This window comes from Paroedura picta, chromosome 9 (assembly GCF_049243985.1).
Source record: "Paroedura picta isolate Pp20150507F chromosome 9, Ppicta_v3.0, whole genome shotgun sequence".
Lineage (NCBI taxonomy): Eukaryota > Metazoa > Chordata > Lepidosauria > Squamata > Gekkonidae > Paroedura > Paroedura picta.
This window is the reverse complement of record NC_135377.1, coordinates 13,961,133-13,973,310: the sequence shown is the minus strand read 5'-3', so window position 1 is coordinate 13,973,310 and position 12,178 is coordinate 13,961,133. Positions and strand designations below refer to the sequence as shown.

General features: G+C 42.0%; 1 protein-coding gene across 7 annotated transcripts in view; it reads right to left on the bottom strand.

The window, feature by feature from the left end:
• TRPS1 (transcriptional repressor GATA binding 1) overlaps positions 1-12,178 on the bottom strand; it is a 263,798-nt gene that overhangs the window by 153,656 nt on the left and 97,964 nt on the right. For all 7 annotated transcript variants that reach the window (XM_077351624.1, XM_077351628.1, XM_077351625.1 and 4 more), the window contains one exon: positions 6,704-7,310. In XM_077351624.1, the coding sequence (XP_077207739.1) occupies positions 6,704-7,310 (607 nt within the window). The remainder of the gene's footprint in view (positions 1-6,703; positions 7,311-12,178) is intronic.

Here is a 12,178-nt window from a genome sequence, read left to right as displayed (position 1 = left end):
TCGTTTATACTTAGAAATTAACCTCCCACATCCCCAAAACACTGAATTGTGGAAACAGGTGCTTCTAACAAAGCCGAAAGAGCGCAGCAGTTCTTTGACCCAACATAGCTATGTGCATTAGTAAGGCATAGCACCCGCTGAGCTTCCCCCAGTTAATTAGGGAATCCGTATGGCAAGGAATAGCCTTGACTATAAATACTTCCTGAAAGATCTCTAACAGAGTCAAAGGAAATGAGGAAAAAATGAAATGCAGCTAAAGAGAAACTCTTTCAGATGTTCCTCCTTTTGACGGCTATGTTTTTAAGGGCACCCGAGGCCTGGGATAAATTGTGTGAGATTTTTTTTTTCCCCTTGAAAACCAAATGTTAACATATAAATAACATGTAAAATGAGAGAATGTCCTTGACAGTTAAGCAGTTTCAAATTCCACTGATTTCAATGGTAGAGTTAAGCGTAGTCTTAAATTTCCCTCCACTAAAATCAAAGAGACTTCAAAGTAATTAGCTCTGATTTCCTTACATATATTTACAAACCCAGTATTTCTGGAAGCAGACATTTGTGCTGCTGGCCATATGCATTTGGAGAAAAACAACACCATAGATTTACCAGTAATGGTCACACTCCAGCTATGATTAAGTTCTGCTAAGTCGCTTTGTTATATTTTGAGTCTCGAGTCTGGTATTTGTAAGCTGCTTTGGAACTCCTTCAGGTAGTCAAAAGTGAGGTATTAAAAAAAAACAGCTCCTCACTGATTTGTTTTAAGCGGCACTGAGCTCCTCGGAAGGGCGGTATACAAATTTTAAAATAAATAAATGAAATCTCTCAGAGATTTGAATATTTTTCCTTCAGAACTGCCAGACTTTCTCTCCTCATACCATTTGCAGTTATATTTTGAGTCTGGAGTCTGGTATTTGTAAGCTGCTTTGAGACTCCTTCTGGTAGTGAAAAGTGTGTGAGTGTGTGTTTAAAGCTCCCAGAGACTTGAATATTTTTCTTCAGAATTGCCAAAACTCCTCTTTGCTATTGTTTTTAGTCTGTTACTTTTCTAACAAAATACTCTTTTGAAGATAATTGAAAAAGGCAAGACCAAAATGAGGAGCTACCAGAGACCCATTTTATCTAGCCACAGTGCTACTTTATTTACAATTATCACTTATTAACATATTTTGTCTGGTTAGTATATTGTCATTTTACTATACAGTAACTTATTGGGTTTTGATGCTTTTATGCCACTTGGTAACTATGTATTAGAATTGGAGACATTTGTTTAATATGAATCAGTTTGATAGCAGATTTTGTAGACAATGATATTGCATTAAAAGGAATTTTTTATATTTGGTGATTTTGTATTAAGTAATGTTAACTTAGCCCCTCCATGGATATTTGTAAATTAACTACTAATATTTAGGCTATTACAACTGCATTACTGCATCTATCACAGTTTTTCTTTTCTTTTTTTAAGTATACCTTTATCTATTGTCTGGGTTTTTCTTTTCTTTTTTTTGGGGGGGGGGTGAAGTTGGGTCCTACTTATCACTGGTTTCTTTTCTTGTCATACCACTTGCAGCTAATGCTATACCAAGGGTGGTAATTCCCATGTGTATAGAATTCCTATTAAAAGAACTTTTTCATAAGCATGCATTCTGTTAAAAGCTTCAAAGCTCAGTGGAGAACTTATTTCACAGTACCATGCAGAAAACCTGCAAGCCCATTGCCAAATGTTAGCTGAGAGACTGGTAAGGAAAGATCTTGTGAAATATTATTTAGAGAATAATCTTCTTTTAATTTATTGGTCAATGACTCTGAGTAAACGGTTCATTGATTGATTAAGAGAATATGCTGGGGACCCCTTGGCTTGACCTTCACTTTAGCCACCAACAGTGCGATCCAGTAGACACTTACCTGGGAGAAAGCCCCACTGACCACAGCAAGATATTTCTAAGCACACATAGGAACGATGCAGAAGCTCAACATGTAGACATGGTGAAGTTGACATCTCTCAGGCCCAGTACTCTCTCCCCTCATTAATAGGGGTGATAGTATTAGCCTAGCATACCATGAAGTCGGGGGCTTAACATTTTTACTTTTTTCTTTTATTACTAAGCTTCAAGACAATTTACAAGAGAAAAGCTGCCGATTGATTTGAGCCGTGGAAGGCCAATGTGGAAGGCCAATATGTTAGTCGTGAGAATCAAATGAGTAAGGAAGACGTTCTAAGCCACTACAGCTCCCCCATTGGAAAGTGGGATAGAAATAAATACATCTTTGTTGCGTGCAATTTCCCAAGTCTAAATCCCCCCTCCTCAAAGCTGCCATTAGCCTTGTGGGAGAAGAAAGATTACAGGTGAATACGCTGTGCTTGTATTCATTCTCCCTGTAGTCCTAACAGCAACTCCAGGCGGTACAGGGGATTATGTGATTTCCATGATAGAATAACAGCTGCAATTGAAAGGGGGAGGGAGGGAAGGGTTAAGCACTAAACACCTTGCCAGGATCCCATCTGATGAAAAGAGAGGGACGCATAGGAGGAATCATGGCTCTCTCGAGTCACGTGTAGTTTGGTCCTAATTAGCCACGCAAGGTACTTTATTTGAAATCGGTTTAGCAAAAAGTGCCTTCGTAGCTCCAAAGAAGAGTCCTTCAAAGCAGTAAACAATCTTGCTGCTTAGTAAGCAGTGGGCAAAGCCTTCCTCATCACCCCTCAAAGGAACATTTTTGCATATCAATGGCTCCTTCCTGTATCAACAAACCTTTAAAGGATAAACTCAGGCGACGCTAAGCCAAAGAGGGACAAGAAATATTGACAACTGTCCTGTGCCATCAGGTATTTTTGTGTGTTCTTGCCTAGGCTTCCAAACATCCCCGGAAAATGTATGCTAGGAAGAAAGGGGAGGGGACGGAACAGTTTAAATGGGAATTAATTTATTCTGTTCAAAATATTGCAAAAACTTTCCTGAGTTGCTCAATGCTACCCCAACAGTTTAAAATCTGGGTCCTGGGCAGAGATGCGTTATTAACTCAAGTATGGTTTATTTTCTTTAATCATTATTAACTAGGACTTCCCGGATTACGCCCTCTCTCCCCTTTCTTGCAATTGAGGCAGGCAGGGAATCAAAATCAAACATGCAGTAGTTCACAAGTTGTACAGGCCTGAAATAAAACTGAGATATCAAGTTATATGCTGATCACCCCACAAAAAATACACGAAACTACTGCTTAAGTAATCTGTCTCCTCCTAAGAAACAACACAGAGATGTTAGTACTATTCAGGTGGGTCACCTTGTCAGTCTGAAGCAGCAAAAGAAAGTCTGAGGAAACCTAACACCAACGAAGTTTTATTCAAGGTACCAGGGGCCAAGCCCATAGCATTCAGGAATACAACGGATGCTAGATTAGGGGGGTGGGGTGGAAGAACTCTGTGGGCCATCCCCCCCCCTCCCAGGACCTGGAAAGGCTGCAGGCAGCTGTTAGGGAACTCACCGGCAGGGGCAGCTCTCATGGGGCAGAGATCTACAGCCTCCGAGCCTCAGAGGGAAGTGGAAGGAGAAGGGGCTGGTCAAGGGTGGGGGGACTCTGAGTGAATGAGAAGCAAGCCATGACACTATGTATGTTGTGAACAATGTACGTTGGTGTGTTTTGTTTTCTTTTGTTTTTTTACCTTTGTCTAGTAGGATTTTTGCTCAAACCAGGAAGGTGAAGAAACCCTCCTGACCATATTTTCTGCATACTTCCCTAATTTAGGAGAGGTCATTCCACGGATTTGTCCCCCTAAAATTTGTAACTCAACTTTCACCATGAATATGCCATATGCCAGTTGCAGTGTGTGCACTTTTGTATGAGAACATAAAGATGCAGATATATGCACTCTTAAATGCAGGCAGCAGTGCTCGGGATTTAGTAGTCATGACACGCATAAGTCTCTCAAAGGTGGTAATAAAGTCAAGGCTCCAGTTCCAATTTTGTCACTGATCTGCTTTGTGATTTGCTTTGGCACATTTACAACACCTGATAAAATGCCCATATGTTTCTCTTTGGTTCATCTTCCTAATTCTCCCGAGGTCTAAAGGTGAGTTCCTAAATTGGTATAATATCATTGCATATTAGGTGTGTGTGTGTTTTTTTTTTAATTAAATAAATGGGCACCTGCCCTCAACAAGTTCTTTCAGGTGGTTGAAAGCAAACAGACATCAAAGAGGGCATCTGCTAATTAGAAACTCCCGAAAGTCCCACTCACACCCCAGAATGGCAAACAACAATTGCTTCGGTGTTAGAAAAGTTTTCTAAATGCTTGTTGAGTCTTTTTTGCAGTGGCTTTTCCAGTGGCTTTCTCAACATGTGCAAAACCTGCATTTCATATTCCAAAACGTAATTCCGTAAAATATACAAACTGGGATGTTGCAAATATTGCAAGAGCCACCCACATATTCCCTTAATTGGAGAACTTCAAAACACCAAATTCTGTGTCCCACCCAATCCCTCATCTGTGCATGGGGTTCTTAGTCACTCGTCTCCTGGCTCTAACACTCATGCGTCCGGCGTCTCGTTGCCCTTACGAGACCCCAAGCCATGCCAAAAACGTCAGCCAAATCTTGCAATATTAATGTGGTACAAATTAATCAGATCTACTGTACGATAGCACTGTGCATGCTGAACATTTTAATTCTGCGTAAGACCGCAAACTCTAACAAAGGATTTAAGTTTATTTCACTTTTATAGGGAAAAGGAGATCATAATGGTTCATTTTCTCAATTAAGTATCCCAAACCCTTGCTTATAGGCCTATTTTTTAAAATCTATATTTAAGTATATCTCAACTTCCCTCTGAGTAAACCCAACATCCAGAATTGACTTCTGTAACTCATTCTATATGGGCCTTCCCTTTTCCTTGACCTGGAAATTGCAGCTGGTACAAAATGCAGCAGCTAGGGTCCTCACAGGAACATCTTGGAGGGCCTACATCCAGCCAGTGCTGAGGCAGATGCATTGGTTGCCAGCTACAGCCCGGATCAAGTACAAGATTTTGGAGTTCACCTTTAAGGCCCTTCGCCGTCTGGGACCCATATACTTGAGCCTATCACCTTATGCTCCCTGCAGGGCTTTGCACTCTGCAGGTACTACTTTGTGGGTGGTTCCTGGCCCCTGAGAAGTTCACCGGGCCTCAACCAGGGTCAGGGCCTTTATGGTCCTCGCCCCGACCTGGTGGAATAGGCTCCCGCTGTCTTGTAACAATGTTTTTAATGCTTTCTATTTGATGTGGAGTTTTATTCTGTAACCCGCTGCAAGATGGTTCACGAGAGTGGCGGGTAATAAATCTAATAAATAATAATAACATAACTCCAGCATTAATTTTGTAATGTGAATGTTCTGAAGCTCCAAGGCTAACCCAGAAGCCGTTTAGAATCCTCAAAGAATTCATGATCTTGAATTATGGTATCAGATGAAACTGGGCCAGGAACCTGTGATTTGCGCTCATCTGAAAGGAACGTTGTAAGGACAAGCAGTGCACTAATATGCAGAATTACTGTGGCTTAACCTCATGGATTTCAATCGACTTAATTCGGAGAAACTCTGCTTAAAACCCGCACTGAAAGTTCTGCTTGGAGACAAGTATTCTACTGTTCCCCCCATATGAAACGTCATTTGGCTTTGCTGTCAACATGGCCACTTTTAAAAAATGAACTTAAAAAATTGTTTTAAAAAAAACTTTAAAAAGGAAGGAAAAGAAAAATAAGGCACCACGCACGTCACTCACAGAAGGCCCAGAGATCCTGCTGAATTCAGAATTGCGCCGAAGCACACCATTTTGGGGAGCGGGGGTGTAATTTACAAAACAAACTGCTGCCACAACTAGTTACAAAATGCTCCTCCCTTAAGCAACTGCCATAGGTCACGTTTTACGCTGAACTATTTAAATGAATGATGATGTCGAGCAGGGGTAGTCAAACTGCGGCCCTCCAGATGTCCATGGACTACAATTCCCACAAGCCTCTGCCAGCGTTCGCTGGCAGGGGCTTGTGGGAATTGTAGTCCATGGACATCTGGAGGGCCGCAGTTTGACTACCCCTGATGTAGAGTGTGTTGCATTTTCAGAAGGCCAGCCGGCTTGGGAGACAAAGAGGCCATGCAGTAAGGGTGTGCTACAGCTTCCCTTCCTCGATTCATTCGGTTTCCAGCACAACTAAAGACATGCCAAATGTTCTATTTAATTACACTTCGCTCTCTCTCTTTTTTCTAACGTACACCCAATTCTACCATTTCTATTATTACTTGATTCGGGTTTCACATTTTCAGCTATTTGATCCCAAGATGGCTTGCTTAACTATGTCCCGTCAAACCACCTTAAAATTTAGGAGGTGATTAGATCTTTCTTCTGTAACAGATGTGCAGCCTTCTGGGGTCCTGCGCACTTGTTCTTTTCCAAACGTAACAGCCTCTTGCAAAATCAGCACAGATGATTAATTTGGTACGACCCAATTTAATAGGAAAGACAAACAAACGATGGCTAACTACAGCATCCAATGTGCATGGTTTATACACACTTACTAAGAAGACATTACTTGCCGTTCTACCTCTCCAAGTCTGAATACTTCAGCATTCCGGAACTTGTAAGATGTACCTAATGACTGAAAGCTGGTTTGGAAGGAAGAAACAATGATACATCGACTTTTAAAAAACAAACAAACACCGAAATTAGAATTTCCTACCCGTAAGAGGGATTGAGATTCATCTTTTGACTTGCTGTCTCCAGATCCAGGATACTGCTGAGGGAGTGGCCCAGGTTTCTCTCCACTTCCTTGGGGCACCCCCTGGAGGAACCCCTTGGTCTCGACAGGCAAGCCATAAACAGGCCGTGCAAGATGAGCAGCTTCGACATTTGGACTATCCCGTAGGGGCTTTGGCTGCTCTTGGCCCACTGACACCGTGGTCAGAAGGCCCAAGCTTGTCTGCGTATAGGATGGGCTCCCCCTCAAAATGTCCACTCCTCGCCAAGCCGTACCACGAAGATCGTCACCAGAGCTCTCGGGCCAACCTTTCTCTTTTGCTGTTTCCTTCTCATCCAGCTTTTCCCTCTTTACTACGCACTCAGAGACTGGTTCTCCCATTTTGGGATCTGGACTGATCAGGCTATAGACTTTCAGGTCAACTTTAGGCTCCTCTTTGAGAACAGCAGCTACCCCGTGGCCATCCTCCCCGTTGGCTGTGGTGATGTCCATCTCTTGACAGTGCGCAGTGTTGAAGTGATCCAGTAGGGACTGAGTGTCAAGAGCCGTAAAGCTGCACTGACGGCATTTGTAACAGTTATGAACTCTCCTGAAAAACAGAGGGGGAAGGAGAGTTAATATTATCATGCTCCAACCAAATAATTCATTTTATTTCCCTTTAACTCCATCTTTCAATATAGGTAAGGTAAAGGTATCCCCTGTGCAAGCACCGAGTCATGTCTGACCCTTGGAGTGACTCCCTCCAGCGTTTTCATGGCAGACTCAATACGGGGTGGTTTGCCAGTGCCTTCCCCAGTCATTACCGTTTACCCCCCAGCAAGCTGGGTACTCATTTTACCGACCTCGGAAGGATGGAAGGCTGAGTCAACTTTGAGCCAGCTGCTGGGATTGAACTCCCAGCCTCATGGGCAGAGCTTTCAGACTGCATGTCTGCTGCCTTACCACTCTGCGCCACAAGAGGCTCAATATAGGACCTATGTTTAATTATCAAGCCACCATTTTTGTATCTCTGTATTATGTAGCTCTGTCCTATGCCTGCTTCAATCCTTTTCAGACTATTAGGTTATTTTGTGCTCTCTCCTCTATCCAAACTTAGGTCATGGTGCCATGGATGCAACCCATACCTAGTAAAGAGCCTTCTCTATTTATGCATTTTCACAGAAATCCCCCAGTTCCTATTCATGCTGAGTTGATTATCTGTTTGCATTATTTTTAAGATTGCTCAGAAAACAGCTCAGTGGAAACTGATTTCATATGCATTGTCTTCAAAGGAATGTAATTGTTCATTAGAAACTACATTTATTCATTTTATTTATTCATTTCATTTATTGGGGCACCTTATATCTTATTGTATTTTCCCCCTTACTTAAAAGAACCTTTTACACTCCTACTTTAAAGGGAGTTAGTGCCAAAATCTGAGGAGGTAGCAGAAATGGACTTGCATTACATAGCTCTTCTTTGTATACAAGAGCTTTTGTATTGTGGTAAAGTTTACTCTACTTCATGCAATCCAATTTCCGCTTCCGTGTTGCCTTGCCACAGGCCAAATAAGGGCCTGCATCGTGCCAGGCCTAGAACTGCTGCGGGCTGGGGCCGGTGCTGACGTCCAGAAGCGGAAATTAGCCCCATGACCAGACAAGCCCTGGCCCAGGCCAAATTCTGCATGTGGAAAACACCCTTGAGACACAGATTTTGCTAAACCCTAAAATGCATATAGGGACTCAAGTGCTAATATCAATTAGAATAACAACCACTTTAATTGTCATTGCATCTCCAGCTTTTTGTTTCTATGTCTACTTGTTTATTGATCCAAAGTTGGATACAACTTTGTTTCCTCTACCCAACACATTTTTGTCTGACCTTTCTTCCAAGGAGCTGGGGACAATATCCAAAGTTCATCCCACCTCCATTTTATGCTAGCAATGAGACAAGTTAGGATATGAGGCTGTAATGGGCCTGTATGCAGCAAGCTCTAATGCTGCATTGGTCTCTGAAGGCTATCACTACCTAAAGCTTCCTTGCATTCAGAACCTCCTCTGAAACTACCATTATATTATATGAGGTTTTGTATTGCCCTTGGCATGCCTGACTCCATATTGGAGGATATGTCTGAATATGCCAATCTCATTATCCATGCATCTCATTTCATATATGTATGAATTACCGTATTTGCCGGCGTATAAGATGACTGGGCGTATAAGACGACCCCCCAACATTTCCACTCAAAATATAGAGTTTGTTACATTACATTACAGTACTATGGGCCACTATGGGCAGCTATGTCTATCCCAATTGAAGTGCACCTGGCGTATAGGACGACCTCCCCACTTGGAGGCATGTTTTTCAGGGGGGAAAAGTAGTCTTATACACCAGCAAATACTGTATATGGTTAGTGTCACTGTGCACCTTTTATGCCAGGGATGGCCAAACAATGGCTGTCCACATGTCCATGGACTATATATCTGGAGAGCCACCCATAGGCTACCCCTGCTCTACACAGATATGTGGATGTCAGGTGCACTCTTGCCACTGTGGTTGTATGTCCCAAATGTCTGCACATGTCTTTTGTTCCCATAGCTGCAGAACATTCTTATCAGTTCAACAAATTAGTGTTTGAAGGCTTCAACATCAACAACACCAATATTATACAAATACAAAGAGACCTGCATGGTTAAGTGTTTATGATAATAGCTACTAACGATACTCGTGGATTTGAATAACCTGCTTATTTTATTGGATTTCATTAATGATAACTATCAAACTTGCATCATATTAATTACCTTAAATCTTTTAAGTGATATAACAATTGTGTTTCTTAGTTACTGGAAACAGGTTATGATTGCAACTACTAACAATCAGTGCTCATGGTTTCTGACTTGCTGAAAATGAACAAACACACACACATACAATATGCTATTCAGGTCTGTCATCAAATTCCAAGGGAAAATATGCCCAAACTGGGACTGAAATAAGCATCCTGGCATTCTAATGATAAATAGGAATATATTTTGCAGTAGTGTTGTTATCTCCAATTGTTTCTTCTTCCAATTCTGTTCGTGATTTTTTTCAAATCAGTAATTAAATAGTAAAAATAATAATAAAATTTAGAAAAATAAAACATACCAATATGGCACTGGGAGGGGCTTTAAAATGAACCAAGCATTTTATGAAGTTGTTTGTTTATTGTTAGAACTTCACAAGGAACATTATTCTTGGCGATCACCAAGAAGAAAGCTATCTGTAGTGTCCGTGTCAACTAAGATTTTTTTATAAACCTTCAGGGAGATACGCCTGGCCTCAACTAGGGCCAGGGTCCTGGCCCCTGCCTGGTGGAATGAGTTCCCAGAAGAGCTGAGGGCCCTGACGGAGCTGACACAGTTCCACAGGACCTGAAAGATGGAATTCTACCACTATGCATCTGGCTGAGGCCAGGTCCCTTCCTATAGTAGGCCCATGTGTCGGACATCTGGGAAAGGACTACCTCTCCTGGAGGGTGGTTTTATTTTGGGGGGGGGATTTTATTGTAAACCACCATGAGCTGGCTGGGCCCGGGAGTGGCAGTGAGTGAGTGAGTGAGTGAGTGAGTGAGTGAGTGAGTGAGTTCTGTACCAAAACACTTTTCAAATAAGTTAGTATTAGCAATACACCTAACGCAGAGGTAGTCAACCTGTGGTCCTCCAGATGTTCATGGACTACAATTCCCATGAATTTGGGGATTTGGCTCATGGGAATTGTAGTCCATGAACATCTGGAGGACCACAGGTTGACGACGTCTGACCTAACGGACGTACCAAAAAGATGAAATTCACTAGACAGTACAATCCCAAGCAAAGTAACACCTCTCTAAGACCACTGACTTCAAATGGATTTAGAACTTTGTATCGGTCACACTGTTTTCATGTTCTCTGCAAACCGCCCTGAGGTGCAAGGGAGGGTGCTATATATAAATGTAATAAACAAACAAACAAACTTTGTTTCGGATTGCATTGCAACATACTGGTACTCATCTGCCTTGGCAAAACGCTAGATAGGTTTCAGGAATAATTGAAAGAGTTTATTATTTTTCTTGGCATGCTCTCAAGAAATTAATACTTATAACTCATTTTCTTTATTGAAGTTCAATTTATTTTGATACTAAAAGGTTTCGATTTAATGTTCGGACCATTTAAACGTCAATGACAGTGTAAACTTACGATATATACATAAAATAATGGGAGGGAGGAAAATGACAGGTGCGATTTATCTTTCTTTTTGTAGTCATCATTTACTGATCACTTTACCCCACTGAATAATCGAGAGTTCATTCAAAAGGAGGGGAAAAAAATACCGGAGTGCAGGGAGTCTTCGAAACTAAAACTGTTTACTCCCAAAGCAGTAGGCTTTGTGCAGAGAACAAGTCATGTTTGTTCTTTTATAGCCATTCTTAAGGGTTTTGAAAGAAAGACTTTTCTTAAGGGAAAAACGAGTGTGGATTGTGCAGTTGAATATTGTACGGCACAGTGAAATCCGCAGGGGGAGGGAGGGATACTTGGATCAACCATGAAAGCTTCTACTAAGAACACAGAGTAAAACTACCTAATAAGCAATCTCCAGGACAGCCAATTTAAGTGTCCCATATACCTTTCGAATAACACACATGCCTATTTTCATTCAAGCAGACCATGCAAAGTACTGTATTACTGAACTATGTAAAACATATGTTCCCACATTGGAACAATATGTTGCCAATTTCCTGTGTATGCCATAGTAACGAAATACTTTTTATGAGCTAACATGATACTATTTTATTAGCATTACAGTAGCCCACAGACTTCTTTGTCAGGATCAGGACCCCGGGAGGCTAGCTTTTACACTAAGACGGATTGTTTTAAGTTAGTTGTTCCATGACTCTCTGCAAGTCATTATTTCCAAACTGCTTATGCACTGACTGGTATTTGCAGTCTTGAATGGAGCTGGAGCATTCTAAACGCCTTGTCTTGAATGGACTTGGTAGGGTGCAACTACTTGGAGGAGGTTGAGGGCATTGTAAGACACCATACTCAGGCAAAGGTAATATGCTGTTGTTAGGTGCAACGTCATGTCCAACCCATCGCAACCCCATGGACAATGATTCTAGAGGCCTTCCTGTCCTCCACCATTCCTCAAAGTCCATTTAAGTTTGCACCAACTGCTTCAGTGACTCCATCCAGCCACCTCATTCTCTGTCGTCCCCTTCTTCTTTTGCCCTCAATCGCTCCCAGCATTAGGCTATTCTCCAGGGAGTCCTTCCTTCTCATGAGGTGGCCAAAGTATTTCAGTTTCATCTTCAGGATCTGGCCTTCTAAGGAGCAGGCAGGGCTGATTTCCTCTAGGACCGACCGGTTTGTTCGCCTTGCAGTCCAAGGGACTCGCAAGAGTCTTCTCCAGCACCAGAGTTCAAAAGCCTCAATTCTTTGACGCTCGGCTTTCCTTATGGTC